This window comes from Protopterus annectens, chromosome 17.part0 (assembly GCF_019279795.1).
Source record: "Protopterus annectens isolate FY-2018-M chromosome 17.part0, PAN1.0, whole genome shotgun sequence".
Lineage (NCBI taxonomy): Eukaryota > Metazoa > Chordata > Ceratodontiformes > Protopteridae > Protopterus > Protopterus annectens.
Genome location: NC_056751.1, coordinates 428641641 through 428657957, shown reverse-complemented (window position 1 = coordinate 428657957; position 16317 = coordinate 428641641). Strand labels below are relative to the sequence as shown.

General features: G+C 37.5%; 1 protein-coding gene across 4 annotated transcripts in view; it reads right to left on the bottom strand.

Moving 5' to 3' along the window:
- Window positions 1-537: 537 nt before the first annotated feature.
- Window positions 538-16317, bottom strand: part of SPIB (Spi-B transcription factor) — a 122443-nt gene continuing 106663 nt past the window's right edge. For all 4 annotated transcript variants that reach the window (XM_044059385.1, XM_044059386.1, XM_044059387.1 and 1 more), the window contains 2 exons: window positions 5565-5727; window positions 538-1796 (listed from right to left, as the gene is read on the bottom strand). In XM_044059385.1, coding sequence (XP_043915320.1) covers window positions 1477-1796; window positions 5565-5727 — 483 coding nt within the window. In that variant the 3' untranslated portion in view covers window positions 538-1476. The remainder of the gene's footprint in view (window positions 1797-5564; window positions 5728-16317) is intronic.

Genomic DNA, 16317 nt, shown 5'->3' with positions numbered 1-16317 from the left:
AACCCTGAGTGCACCTAACTTGTTTGGTGAATGAGCATTTCAGCCAGGGGCCGTTATTCAAGCTCTTGGGCGTAATGCAAATGGTATGTTGCATAAAGTCACTGAACAATCTGTTTCAGATTCTGGCTCCTGCATATTCTATTGCATGTAAAACATTTCCCTGAATTACCCGCTGGTTACGTGTGTGTGTGTGTGTGTGTGTGTGTGTGTGTGTGTGTGTGTGTGTGTGTGTGTGTGTGTGTGTTTGTGTATGTTTGTATGTGTGTGCAGTCTATGGTAGACTGGCATTCCATTAAGAAATATTCTTTGCTTAATGCTCACTGCTTGCTGGAACAGACATCCAGCTCTCCCATGATTCCAAACATGGTGAAGTGTGTATCAAAATTAATGAATATAAAACTTTTCTATTTGATTCTTGCATTTTGATTGGTGTTCCTGTTAGAAAGCATAACTTCTTATATCACTCTGAAGAGATAACCTCACCCCAGCTGGACAGGCTGTTACTGTTAAAATAAACCAACATTTTCAGCACAGTGCTAAGTAGTAAATATTTTACATAATTTATTTTTGCATTAAAGTTGAAATGTTGTCTGTTTCTGACCACTGATTATTCATCTGACCATATGGTATGGAGTTACAAAGTAAAACATTACTTTCAATCCCATGTGCATTATTCAGCACTGTCATCTCAACTTTTTGGTGTTAAACTGACATATAAACATGAATGTATTTTTCTTAAAAGTGTATTGCTTTTTTTTTTTTTTTTTTTTTTTTGAGGCATCTTTTTCTGTTATTGTACTGCTTCATTCCATGAAGTATTGATTCTTGGTACCCCATTACATTCATATAGTCACAAAAGATGTCCACTTTGGTGCAGGCAAGGAAAATGTAGCATCAGCTTCATAAAGAAACACTATTTTCTTTGCCTGCAAAACTTTGCAGGCTTGTGGGCCACTTTTTTCTTTGGAGATAATTACTGATATTCTTAAACATAAAACATGTGTTTGCATCCAGATGAAATTGAGAACATTAGAAAGAAAGCAACCAAGGCAAACAGCAGTTTGGTCCTGTACCGTCTCCTCCTCCTTCTCCTGTCAGTCTGAGTGCTTCCTCCCCAGCCCCGTCATCTCAAGCCTTTTCTCAGTCCAATGGCAGATTACACCTCATGCATAGTAATTGAACATGAAGCCTGTCCATTACAAAACCTAAATGTGAACTCCCTTTAGAAGTTCAGGGAAGTGATAGCCACTTACCCAGCAGACTGGCTCAGAATAAAAAAATTGTATCAAATATTTTTATATATCTATATATAAAAACAGCTGGAAGAAGTTCACAGATGAAATAATTGTTATTGGCATTGCAAAAGGAAAAACACAAAAACAGTCCAAATGCAGATTTCTTCATGTGCCTCTTGTCCAGCAAACTTTAAGTTCCCTAAAGTTTCTGAGCTCCATTGCTTTTTTCAGTATTCAGTTATTATGACAAGGCACTGGGCTTGGCATATGACTTCTTAGTACCAAGCAGTTCACTGTTAAATTGATATGTGAGCTTCTTTTTGATTTTACGGATCTCACCCGTCTTGCTGTAATTCCTGAGTGCTCTGGCCATCTTTTGATAGGTCATCTTCTTGCGGTTGCCCTTCTGAAGCCCCCAGCGGTGAGCTAGTAATTCTTTGTGTTTGGAGGAGAACTGAAAGGTTCCCCTTTCCTCATCGACCCACCAGACACAGTCTCTCATGTCTCCATTCTTCAACAGATCAAGGAGGAACTGAAATAAACGCATTTTTTTCCTTGCCCCTGCAAAACAAACATTAGAAATATGCATAGCTGTAACTTGGGTCACTTCATAGTAAGATAGAAAACTGAAGCAAATATCCATTAATGCAACAGCCATAAAGGAAATGCTTTTTCAAAACTTTGCTTATCAAAAATGTCAACATGCAGTTGCCTCATGTTTATTTATAGCTATGTTTTATATTTAAGTACTACACTCTCATTTCAAACTTTCTTCATTAAAGTTATAGCTATTCTATAGGCTTGTACATAGCATTGAATAGCATCACCTTATCTGTTGTTACATTGCATGCTGTAAGTTAATGCTGTTAGTTTACTAAAACATTTTAGCATTGCAAATAAATTGTCAGTATTTATTACAGCACAGCCTTGTAATGCCCATAAACTACTGTAAGTCAGTCTATTTTATACCTAAGTTATTACAACTCCTTATATAAAATTGTAGTGCTGTCATTTAATAATACACCATAGACTCTGTATTATACTGCACTGTAACATTCTGCTTAGAATTTTATAGTAAGGACCTACAGAACTATATGACAGAAATCAATGCAACATTTAGCAACATAAGTACTGTAACCAAAATATCATCCAGTAATCCTCAGTTCTATCAGTCATAAATTCACATGACAGAACATCATGTACCATAGCCAAATCACTGGACAGAATAATGCAGCAAAACTGTGTCATATTCCACATTGGCTTTATTGTTACTTAGTTGCTATAACTATTTATCAGCAGAGAACTGTATTGCATGCTGCATGCTCTTTTACTATACCATTTCTCTGCAGATACTTGCTTGTAAAGTACTCAGTGTCACAGGCTGCACTATTACAGCTCTATAAGCAATCATTAAAAACTGAGGTCAGCTTGGTGGTGCAGGGATGTGGAGATCTGACTGTGTCCCTTAAGACCAAGGTTCAGTCACTGGAGGAGCCAGCTGGGTGGGGGTGGATCAAATTGCTGATACTGTCTGGCCTTTCTGGGGTGAAAATATGAGTTTCCCCTAGCAGTGGCTTGGGTACGTATCACAATGTGTACATTACAATAATGTTAAGAGGGATAGGCAGAAACTTGGTAGTCACACAAACAACAGCATGATAGGACATACACAGAGCATAACTGTATGCTTGCTGTTCTGACAGGGTACCACTTACTGTAAGAAATCTGAACAAAGCCGGGGGGGAGGGCAAAGGTCCAAAATCTGGGACAGATTTTAAATATTGCTATTATAAAGTTAGAAAGTTATTAGACTAACACGTTTTGCATTAGAATCCATTTTCTGAATGATATGAAGCCTGAATCCCAAATGTCTTTCATTATTTAGTGGCTTCATTTGTCAATAATTTGCCCGAAAAACACAAATTTTATGAAAAACAGACCAAAAATACAAGAAAACATCTGTACATTCTGAGAAATTCTCTAGTTGAGAGGTATGGCTGACAATAAGCACTTCTCACTGACATGCTTCAATAAATAAATGCTTCCTTGGCCATTCTTTGTTTCCCCCATTTCCCTCAATTTTCCTTTTGTGAATGGACAAGTGAGAAGTTAGAAAGAAAATGATGAAGTGGTGCAAGTAATTGCTCAGAAAAAAAAATACAAAAAAATAATAGTACTTTCAGGTATACTTGCAGTGGTGGAGATAAGAGCCAAAAATTGAAAGAAAAATACCAGCAGCTAAATATTTTTACATGTTCTGTGTGACATTCATACCATTGTGAAAGCAAAGTGATTTTTTTTTCTATGCTGCTTAATTTATCCATGTATACATGGAGTTTTAATGTTCTGGTATAAAGGACACCATTCTTAATTAAGGGCATATCATGAACTCACTTAAACTGTACTCTTTCATGTCTGATAACAATGCTGTTCACAGCACCTACCCAGTATCCAGCATGCATCATTCTGTAGTTCATGTAGTGTCCTACTCATGGCAGTGCTGCCACAAAGACTACGGGAATTAACACAGTCCACACATTCTAGTGGTCATCATACTTATGCTTTTTGTCTCCCAGTGGCCGGAGCAAAGGTGGTTATTTGATGACTTCATAGCCTCTTGTTCTTTATCCACAAAATGTGCTTTCTTGCTTCTGTTTTTTAATTATTTTTATGTAATTTTCCTGATAAACTACCAGTGACAATGATTGCATCCATTCAATAAAACATAATCAATATACTCCAAACAGATAAAAAATAGTTAACTTTTACATATTCTGAACTGTCTTTTTATAAATATGAGTGAGGGCTATTCATATAATGCAGGTTCAAAGTTCCTTTATTTTCTTAACAAAATGAAGAATGCCTCAATCTCTCCTTCCCCTCTTCTCAGCCCCCTATTGAAATATCAGAACTTGAAATGCCAAATGCCTAAAAGCTGAAAAAAAAAGACCGAAAACCTGGAGAAGAGCAAATCTCAAAAATCACTCTTTTCTTTAATACTCACAGATTGCCATATCTGAGGGAAAGGGAATATTCCAAGAAATGGCATCTCAGACTTAGTATAGTATAGTATAGTATAGTATATGCAAGTCTGATCTTTCAGTCATTCAGCCGCTGTGTTTCGTGACTCAGTGTAATGGGTCCCAACATTTCAAATGGTTACCCTGTCAGCACTTAACTTTTGAAACCTTCGACAATTTTCTGAGTAGAAAGATAGATACTATACTTTTTCATGAAAGTAGCCTTCTTAATTTGTCATAAAATTTAAATAGTATCAACATTTATCTTGCACCATAAAGTTTGAAGCCATCAACTCATCCACCCAGAATATTTCTTGAATATTTACTGACCTCCACTTCAGTAATACAGCATGTTGAGCATGCATGAGAGCCTTTATTACGTAACTGAAATTGATTACAGGGGGCTTCTTAAGGTATCCTGATACCCAAGATGGGGTCTTCTATATTCAAAGTATAAAGGAGCCCTTTAAGCTACAGTACTGCATTAATATTGCCCTCACAAACTTTTCCTACGAATGATCAATGCAAATCGCACAAAAAAAATTGTTTAGTCACAAACAATCAAGAACACATTACCCCGATAACTCAACTTCAAAGGTAAGTAATTAATGGAGTCTTGCCCTGTACCCTTACCATGCACCAAACTAAATATACTGACTCCATAGTTGCCCAACAGTGGGAAAAGGGAAAAATCCAGATTAAACACTCATCCAACTTTCACAAAGATCCTGCAATACCTATATATCTGGCCTCTGAGTTATGGTGAACCATAAGTTCAGCCTGCTGTGTTATGGCATTTAGAACCACAAAGTCATAACAATAAGCCAACTTACCAGTGTGAGGGAATGCTAAGTAAAGAACCTCTAAATGAGAGTAAAACCAGAGTAAAGCTGTCACACTGTGACACTAGTAGAGTCACCTATTATGACATCAAAAGTAATAATGAACATTCAGATAAAAACACTAAATCTTAAAATGAACCTGAAGTTAAAAAGAAGATTTGAAAAGGGTCTCAGAATGAATTTAAGTCTCTTCATCCACCATGCAGATAGTTTTTATGCCATCTGGAATCCTGTAGTTTACTTCCTTCAGAAGTATGGGGCATTTAAAATGATAACGTGGAGACAAATTAAATGTGTTCCTTTTGTGTCTGTGTATAAAGTGAATAACAGCTTGCTAATGCATCACACTGCAAATACAGACCCCCTGTATAGTGTGCTCATCCACTTAGTAAAACACAAGTAAATAAAGGAGCGGTGCTGTTAAAAATAACTTGTTTTATAATAAAGTACACAAAACAATCACTAACCTCCATCATAGCTAGGAGAGTCTCTGGGTGGCATATTCTCATCAGATTCACTGTCAGACACCTCAAGAGCAGGACTGTCCAGGTGATTGTAATCATCTTCCTCAGACTGAGTTGGGCTTGGGATGTCACATGGTGGTTGGAACTGTGGGTACTGCTGGTAAATCTAAGGAATCAAAAGTCCACAGACGAGATAAAATGAGTATTACTTTGTCACCCTTCACTGTATGTTGGTGTTTGTGTGTGTGTGTGTGTGTGTGTGTGTGTGTGTGTGTGTGTGTGTGTGTGTGTGTGTGTGTGAACATGTGCTGTATAAACATGTCCATAGAATTACTGAAAAGACACACCTATCACAGAAAACAAATGAACAGATCCAAAAATGAAACAATCTGATACCCACAACAACCATGTTTTGTGGTGTCCTTTTAAAAAGATTTTTGAAGATACAAAAGTGAACCACTGTAAGCCTAAACCATTATTCTGTACACTAGTAAAGATTTATTAATGAATTGATCTCAAAAGTGAAATGAGAATAAACTGCCATCAAATAAGTTTTCACTAAACTGTTTAATAAACATGATTAGTTTCTTAATACAAATATCTCCATTTAAACTGTTGTATAGGTATTCTCCAAGTCCAAATAAGAAAAGTACACACCAGTGAAGACAGAATAACATACACAGGGACTATCAATCACTTCAAGTATAAGAAGGGGATGCTGGGATTTGGACTTGGGTGACAGTATCTGTACTTCATCTTTCTGAACCTAAACTATGAGGCTGTTGTAGCACAGGTTTGGAAATTGATATATACAAGTGCATTTCCAGCATGTGGGAATCTATCTAAGACCTCTTTTGCAGAAGGGCAGTCTACCACTAAAATCAGAATGAGTGTCAACAAAATCTACACTGCAGTCAGGATTGTCTCTCTAATGACAATTTCCATTAAAGATATTCCATTAAACATATTTTGTCACATTTCCATTTTAGTCTTTCAGTCTTAATTGCAACCTGATTCACAAAAACTATCCTAATGGACCAGCTGAATAAAGAACAGGATAGCTACCTTGGGTTCCGCTACTCTAGAATACCCTGAGCCTAGATTATAACCCTTCATTGTCTTGCTTTGAGCATTAAGTAAGAAAATAAAGAAACTTAGTAGGAATAGGAAAAATACACCTTTGAAATGATTTTTACCTGTCAGAAAACAGTTTAAATAAAAGTTTCCATGCATTGGCTGCCAGGCTGGTATACTGAATCAGGCTTATATGCTTCATTCTGAGAACAGAAACCCAGGAAACTATCATACACTGTCTAATACTGCTAGAGATGTAGGCTTCTGTCACCTCTGTTACAGCTCAACACAACAACCATTGCCTGCAAAGTTAGTCTTTATTGGGTTTAAGTGACAGCCTCTGTCAACACCTTGAAAGCCTTGCTTTCTTTAAGTCAGAGTCATTTCAGGATAAAAGAAGTTCCATAATTAATCAAGCAGGGTATTAGGTCAGAAAGCTATTGGTCTTTCCTGATTTTGATTCATTTCTTTCCATTTATTGCATTTCATTCACCACCTTCCTTTCTCATCCTGGTTTGTAAGTCCTGACCATTCCTTCTTCAGCATTCTCTACATTCTCTACATTGTGCATTTTCAGTATATCTGAACTACAAGTGAATGCTAAGAGGGCTATTCTTCATTCTTGCACATCTTATGCTTGCTTTTTTAATAATTTTAATGCTTGCTTATATACTTTATTTCTTTACTATTATTAATTATTTAACATGATGTTTCTGTATACCTGCCCATCTAAATATATATTTTGTCTAAAATGCATTATATTCTTTCAGTCTGTTTTCTGCGTCCTTTGTAATATCTGTTTCCGACTCCATGTCTTGTATAAGTAGAGATTTTTACTCAGTGGAATTTTCCTGTACAAAAACTGTTTTTACAACATGCATGTCTCTTTGTTAGGGTACACTGAATTTTTACAGTTACTTCATTTTCAGACTAATAGGAATCCTTAATTTCTGTCAGGATAGTAAGTAAATGACAGTGTGTGACTAAATCTTGGCTTCATTATTTTGTCTCCTACAGTGTTTTACAGCTGAACACTAGATGGCATTGTTAGCTAGCTTAAATTTTTCTCACACTTGGAGTGGGTGGAGATTGATATTTGGTAAGCTCTTAATAAGTAGTAGTTACTAAGCTTGTAAATCCAGTTGACCGTCCATTGACAAGCCTAGCCCAGTTGCCAAATTGTTCCAGAGCACTGTCTGGTTAAAGTATGCAGACAACGGCTGACAAAAATCAAACCCCATACCTTAGAAAGCAGCTTAACAGTTCATAGCCTTAACCCTTTGACTAACTGCTGGGTCATACCTAAGACTGACTAACAGGTATCATCTACACAGGAATAATATGAATTAAACTAGATAAATCTAAACATATACATGCACTTATAAGGTAATGGAAATTCTATATAAAGATGCACATTAAAATGGCAAACATGGCCTACACCCAAATGTATGTACGCAAATTCCAGAGTTGCACTACACTGAAGGGAGAAAGCACCTCATACAGTGCACAGTGGTTGTGTGCAATCACTTGTTTTCAGTACAGCATGATCAAGCAATTCTCAATGAGCTGATCATCATGAAACCATGCGATAGCCAAGATGACCTTCAGCATTTTATCATTTCCACTCAGGAAAATTATAGAATAATATGCTTGGTTGTACATGTATTATAGATAATATTTCAATCATACATACTGTAGTGTGTGTATGTGTATACACACACATATATATATATATATATATATATATATATATATATATATATATATATATATTCTGCATTTTATCTTGGCTCTTCTGTCATGTATTAACTGACAGAAAGACAAGTAGACAGACAAGCAGACTGACAGCTGGTTATTCCTTATTTCCCTTAATGGCCATCTTTCATAATATTTTCTTTATTTTTCCTCATTATTTCATTATTTCTACATCTTCTGTTGATTTCTCTGCATTATTTCTTTCAATTCCTTTGCACACTCCTCTCTCTGTCTTTTTTCTGTTGTAGATTCCAGTAACTTGTTTTGTATTCTTTCTTTAAGTTTCACTTTGCTAAATTTAGTTGTGCATATGCCTTTGCCATTTCTAGCCCTCTACAGTTTTATCTTCTCTCAGGTCACATCTAAAGATAGGCACATCTTGTGACAGTAGACTATATCAGACTAAGTTTTTTTCATGAGAGAAGAAAAGTAAAGAAACATTTTAATGATATCTATACAAATTGTTTAACATACAATGAAATGACTTTGTAAATGCATATTTAACATACGTAACCATAACTTACAATGCAGTTATGTTTTGCAGTGTGGAACATTTAACTAAATAAAAATAATATCAGCTAAACCATTTAATGGTACTATCCTGCAGTCTCTGCCTTGTACTTTATTTGACAATGTTTCTGATATCTTAATTATCTTCCAAACGATAAGATTTTGCCCAATCCTTTTGAAATATGACCATTTTTAAGATTCACATGGTTAGTCTAGGTGAACAGTTACTGTAATATTTGGTACTGTTCTTTCCCTGTCTAAAACTCTGTACCCTAGTATGCACCTCAGATGAAATCTCACTCTGTATCCATTCCTTGTTCTGCAGTACATGAGTCTGAAAGACTCATTTCAGGACAGCCTCATTATTTGATTTTACTATTTTAAAACATGGCCTGCTGTTATAAATCTGCCCTTGCTTCCTCCCTTTAGATATAACTAACTTTCTTGTAACATTTCAGTATTATTTTTCTAGGTATACAAGCCCGTTCTCATGAGTCTGTAATCAAGAATGTTTGCAAGAATTCTGGTGAGGTTGTGGCATCAAATGACAGACTTTCATCATTTGGGAGTTCTGCAGGCTATGAGCATATGTGCAGCTTGGTGTCAAAGGTGAGGCTGGTACCTGCTACTCAGTGACATGCTGAAATGGTAACTGAATATAATTATTAAAGTGTTTTCAGACCCAAGGATTTCTGGAGCTCCCCAGCAAATATTTGTGCATTCTTGGATTCAATATACCTTAAGCATGCAACCATCAAACACAACAAACACCTACCACAATCTTTCATGGTACTACTTTGGCATCATACTGACCCAGCTGGATGTGTGAGTGCATGGCTTTACCCTCCCCAAAGAGCTAATTGCATTCCATAGTCCCTCTGTCCAATTAAGTCACTCTTTTCTAAGGTTCATTGTGCAATCCAAACCTCTGGCATGCACTACAAGCATTGGTCACACTTCACTTGCTCTGGTAGTATAGCATGCTTATATTTGTTTTAATAAACAATGAAAATATTTATTCTAGTCTTAGAGCTTACTCTTTCATCATTTCTGAAAATCATCAGGTTCATACCTGCTGCTGTGTGCCTTTAGTTCTGCACAATGAGACTTGCTACTTCATGTTTTGTGAGAACATAAATTATAATAATAGAAACATATTCACATCTGTCCTCAACATGCACTTGCATTTTAATCAACTTGTTATATCTTAAAAACCTAAACATTTTATGGGGATGCCAGGTCTCTGGAACTGCAATGTATACTACTGTTTGTGATTCTGGACTGCATGCTGTGACTTTGTATTCTGTTTACTGAATATGAAATGGCTCACATGGTCCTGCACTCTATCCTGATTAAGAAATGATAAATAAATAGATATACATTAAATACTAACATACATATATCTACATATCTGCATCTATGTGTGTGTGTGTGTGTGTGTGTGTGTGTGTGTGTGTGTGTGTGTGTGTGTGTGTGTGCGTATATATACAAGTATGTGTGTGTGTGTGTGTGTGTGTGTGTGTATATATATATATATATATATATATATATATATATATATATATATATATATATGTTGTTTGTTCTTCTTTTGGCTTTTCCCAATTAGGGGTCACCACAGCGGAACTCCGGTCCACTAATGATTGGCAGTAGATTTTTACAGTGCCGAGGTGCCAGCTCAACACCCAACCTTCAACGAAGGCACGCCCATCCACGCATGTCTTTCAAATGCCACGCTGCACCACCGTGGAAAGTGGATATATATATATATATATATATATATATATATATATATATATATATATATATATATATATATATATGGGTCTACTTCACAATAATTTGCCCACACTTCGCCAACCCTCTTTTCATAAAGACAAAAAGAGCGAATGTTCAATAAAGCAAATGTTCACGTCAGCAAAAAATTTCAAGGGAAAGGAAGCAGATGGCCAATGTTAGAAAACTGCCTTTTTTCCCCACTATAGTGTGTTTTCAGAGTTGGTATATAAATAGTAAGGGGGCAGCCACCTTCATTGGGTGTTTGGGGGCATAGCCCCCCACCTGGGTGGGTTTGCCATACTGGGGTATGTGTGGAGTTTGTAATGTGGCCAAGAGCTTCCTTCTCTGTGGTATTTTTCCCTGATTTGAACATTCTCTTTATTGAACATTTGCTCTTTCTGTCTCTATGAAAAGAGTTTCAGCAAAGTGCGGTTCGATTATGTAACATAGACCCATGCATATATGTATGTATGTATGTGTTTAGACACACACACACACACACACACACACACACACACACACACACACACACACACACACACACACACACACACACACACATTACATTGGCTTGATGGAACAGTCTACCTCCTCTACATTCCCACCTTCCCCTTTTCCCTTTTCCACTTAACACATGCCCTGTTGAATGTTCTGTGGATTTCCTCTCCAGAAACCATTGTCATGGTCCATTCCATAGGTCTATAATCCTCTCTGTGAATGATCGCACCCTCCCCCAACACTTTGCACCTGGGGTAGTTCCCAATCCTCCTGCCCTAGCTAAGCTACTGATTTGTAACTCCTCTGCCCTTTTGTCATATTATAGGTTCATAGGTTGGTACTAGGCTATCGGCCCCTGGGCCTATACAAGCCTAGCCGTAATAATTCCTTGGCTATTTCTTCCCACACTATTTACTTTCTGGACCCCTGCCTAGCAGGGCGACTGACGTGATCCCTGAGGTGAATTTCCTTTCTCCCATCCAATCGTCAAGGTTTCTTTTGAAGACGTCCAAAGAGGCACTCTGCTTGACATGTATGGGTAGTCTATTCCAGAGTCTGGGGAGTCTCTGGGTCAGGAACCTATCCCTCCACCATGCTTTGTTTATTGTGATAACAAGGTTTAGATCCCTGGAGTGTGTGGCTCTGAGGGATTGGGATTTCTTTAAGTGTAGCATGTACAATAGCTCTGGGTTTGACATGGCCTTGTATGTTAAGCAGAGATCTCCTCTGAGCAGATGATATGCGACAGAGTATAGCTGGAGTTGTTTAAGGTGGTCAGCATAGGGCATCTGCTTTAGGCCTGTGATTCTTTTAGTGAGGTGTTTCTGCAGCCTTTCCAGTTGTTGCAGGTGTCTTGAGAGGTACATACCATATTCCTTCCCCTCCATCCCATGGGTCTTTTGGGTCACTTTTCTTTGAATTCTTCCCACAGCATATGCCTTTGTCCAGAAGTGCATGCAGCAGTCAGCATGTGGTCTGGTGACAGTCCCGTAGACTGAAGGCATTGCTTAATTTTTTCTGGAATCTTTTCCCTTGAAGACACACCTGAACATTCTGATGCTGCTGCTGCCACCACTGTTTTGTACCCAAAAATGTTCAGAGCATAGATCACTGATGCACTAGCCTTAGTAAATAAGTTCTATCCCTTGTGACCTGCCAGTTTACAAAGTTAAAGGGTGCTTTACATGCACTCCAGCTGTCAGGAGCTTGAGCAGAGCTCCACATAAGGGCAACTGGAGGGCAAAAAGCTTCATAACTTTTCTGCTCCAAAGAGTGTTCCTTTGGTGGGCCCCTTAAAACTGTTCGTTACTTAGAGATCCTTTAAAGCTGGATAGATAAGTCTCCTGTTGGGGAAAATCTTCCACAAATTTCTATTTTTCTGAGTAAAATATATGGTTTAGCTGGGGATCATTGTTTTTTGGATTGTCCTTGCATTTCTTTGGAAAATGCTTATGTGAATACTTTATGGAAAAAATATATTTTTTGACAGGATTGTTATTTAGGTTTTGTGTATTTGTGTACTGGGGACAGGATACTATGCTAGTGGGGGATCATGGTTCTCAGAACCACTTGTTCTTTACTTTACTGACTCATTCAGGCTCTGCTATCCACTTTTGAGGTCTGTTTCTTATCTTACCAAAGGAGCAACATCCAGTCTCCATGATTATACTTTCTTCTGACCGAGAGGAAGAACAATGTTGCCAGGGATTTTTTGTGTGTCAGGCTGGCTCCTGTTCAATCTCAGCCACTGTTGAGTGACTTAATAGCTGCTTGTTGTTCCTCAGACCACTCATCTTTTTCTCCCAGTCCTCTTGATGTAGCATATGGAGCCACCAAAGACCAGGGCATAGGTGCATTCTCTGAGCTGCAGGGATGCTGTTGGTGGGCAAAAGAGAACCACTCTTGTCAGCTTCAGGGGAAGGGGCAGGTGAAGGATCTTCACTTAGCTGAGACAAGGAACCTCTTGCCGGGACTAATATGCCTGATGAGAGTCTGTCTTTTTCCAAGGAGTTGTCCAGGGAAGGGGAACATAGTGAAAAAACTTCTAATATCTTCGCACTATTTCCATGTACAGGGAACTTATTGATATTTTTTCCTTACCTTCTGTTTTCTCTTGGTAGAAAAGGTAACTAGTTCTCCCTCTTCCTTATATGTTCATAGATGTATACTAGGCTAAAAACATCTACGGCCCTTATAAGACAAGCCATGCAACCCAGCTGTAACCCTCAAATTTGATTTATGTAGGGGGTGATTAATTGACTGCCACTGTCTATCATGGACATAGGTGCCAGACCAGGGGTTAATTTCTAATTACCCATGCATTGGTCTAGATACACTTAAATAGAGTTAGGGAAGAACTCTGCTCCAAATGGATGAGAAGCCTGTTTCAGAGAATGGGAATTCTCTGAGAAAAATATCTGTCTCTCCAACATATCCTCTTTATGCCACAAGCAACATTTAGGTATTTTAATCTAGTAGTTCTGACAGTGTTTAATTTGTTTATGTGCAAAAGGTTCATCAAAACAGGATCCATGAATGTCTTGTACACCAGACAAAGATCACCTCTCAGAAGTCTGTATGAGACACGCCTTTGAAGCAATCAGCGTAGGACATTATGTTTATTCCCTATATTCATTTTGTAAGGAACCTTTGTGGATGTTCCACTTGCTGCATGTGTCAGGGCAGGTACATACCTAAGCGGCCAATATACTCTGTGATGGGTCTGATGAGGGCCAAGTGCAGTGGAACGATGATCTCTCTGGACCTAAATGTCATGCCCTTACTTATAAGTTGAGCAACATAGAAGGATTTTCATACTATCTTGGACACATGTTGTTCAAAGGCTAGGTTACTATCTACATAACTTCCCAGATACCTGCCTAGTGAGTCAAAGTTTGGGGTAGTTTTATTGATGATGCAGCTGCCTGGGGTGGCCAACTTCCCAAAAGGTACTACAATGCATTTTTTGGTATTGAGCTTTAGGCCATGGTTATTGCACAAATAAAAGCAGAAAAAGTACTTATCATGCAGAGTAACTTAAACAAGAGCAACTTAGCAATCAAAAATACATAGCTTTGCCTGAATGGCACTGGAGACAAGTAAAATACTTGTGAAACAAAAGGTAGGATGCCAAGCTTTGCTGAGCTCTGGAAAAAAAGAGCAGGAGGCAATAAGCAGTTGAGCAGGTTTACTCAAGAGAAATACTGGTTTGCTAGGACATGGATTTTCAGTCAGAATTTCAGATATACAGGGGAGAGTTCTACCTCAACAATTTCTTCACAATATGAACATTCTGATTCTGAGAAAAGTGTGGTTTCAGATTTTCCTCTTGAATATGTATCCTTTTCAGAGATTTTATCTGATTTATCCTTTTCAGAAATTTTATCTAAGATGAAGAAAGCAGAATTAAATTCCTAAAGCATAGAACATTTGTTTGTTACAGCTGGAAGTATTAAATTGTACAGCTATTCTTCCTGGGTTGTCTGTTTTTGAGAATGCTTTTCTCGTGGCTTCTAGGTTAGGTGGTAGTCAACCTCCTGCTCCTAGGAAGTCCGATGGGATATATAGGGTTCCTATGACTCAGTCATTTGTTTTTAAATCCTAAAGCAGATCCAATTGTGATTTCTCTGTCCAAGACTGCTTCTGCTAAACAGTTTAATGCTACTAACCCCACTCCCTCTGACAAGAATGGGAAACCAAAGGATAAGCAGGAGATGCAAATGTATTCCTCCAGTAGTCTGACTTTCAGGATTTCAAACTAAGCTCATATGCTATAGTTTTTACTTTTATCTTTGGAGAATGTGGAGAAATCTATAGTTGTCCTTCCTTCTTCTGAGGTAAAATAAATCTTTGAATGTCTCTGTTACATTTATTTCCCAAGTTACTAAGCACTTTTTAACGTGTGCTTATGATACTACTGACTCCTCAAGAGCTGCTCCTTCTGGTCAGTATTGAGAATAGTACTGTGTTGTCTTTGTTTAGTCTTCAAGAAGATGTTGAAACTAAATGTTAAATCCCCCCTTATATAAGGAGGCTCTGTTTGGCCCTTCTGCAGATAAACTGCTAAAGAAGTGTGATGAAAGAGTAAAGTGTGATGAAAGGGTAAAGTTAATACAAGGAGTGACAGATTTTCATCCTTCCTTTTTCACAAGAATGAAAAAATTCTTCTCTGTCTTAATCCCTTTTTTCAATAATCCGTTTAGACAGCAAGCTTCTGGCAAACACGATTTTAAAATGCAAAAGCAAAATCCTCCAAAACAAGGAAAAGCTTCAATAACATCAAGGACATTTCTCTAAATTAGCATGACTAATGGGCTTGTCAGAGATCTTTCCCTTCCCACTCTGGCAACCTTTCTGTCTTTCTGAGTCTTCATCATCCTTTGTGGCACCAGATTGTTACAAAAAGATGGGCTCTGAATGCAATTCAGCAGGGTTACGCTCGTCAATGGGAATCCATTCCTCCTTCCCAAGGTATACTCTTCCTTTCTCAGTGAACGATGTTCCTCTTTCTCTCCATTATACACCAGATGCTGGTCCAGGGAGTTTTATTTATTTATTGATTGATTGATTGACTGACATTTGATTACTGGGAAAGTCTGACTGGGTAGAAGCTCATTTTCAGGGGAGACCCGGGGAGAAAAGCTTCAAATTATTACAAAATATTTTATGAACGATAATTTAACAATATTTAAAAATAAAAGAACATTTGCAGTTTAAATAATTATAACAAATTAGATAGAAAATAAAAACATTGATTAAGAATCAATACAAGTTATATGACAATCATTTAATATTTATAGAAATTTTAGACATTTTGTAGAGAAATTAAAGTTAGTTAGTCTAATACAAACAAGAATTGCAATATGAAGTGAGGGAAGCACAGGCTTATGGTATATTTAGAGAGAAAGTCAGGGAAGAGAATTTGATAGACATAAGAAAGTAAGTGAAGAAGGGAGAGTAAGGAGGTATAAGGAACGAAAAGGTACTTATTCACATTTAGGGATATAGTTTATCCTGATTTTGAGCAAGAACAGAGACAGATTTTAGCAAGAAAGTCTTTCAAAGTGGTTTTGAAAGATGGGAGGGAGGTTATTGACCTGATGGATACATGTAAAGAGTTCCAGGCCATAACAACCTTGTA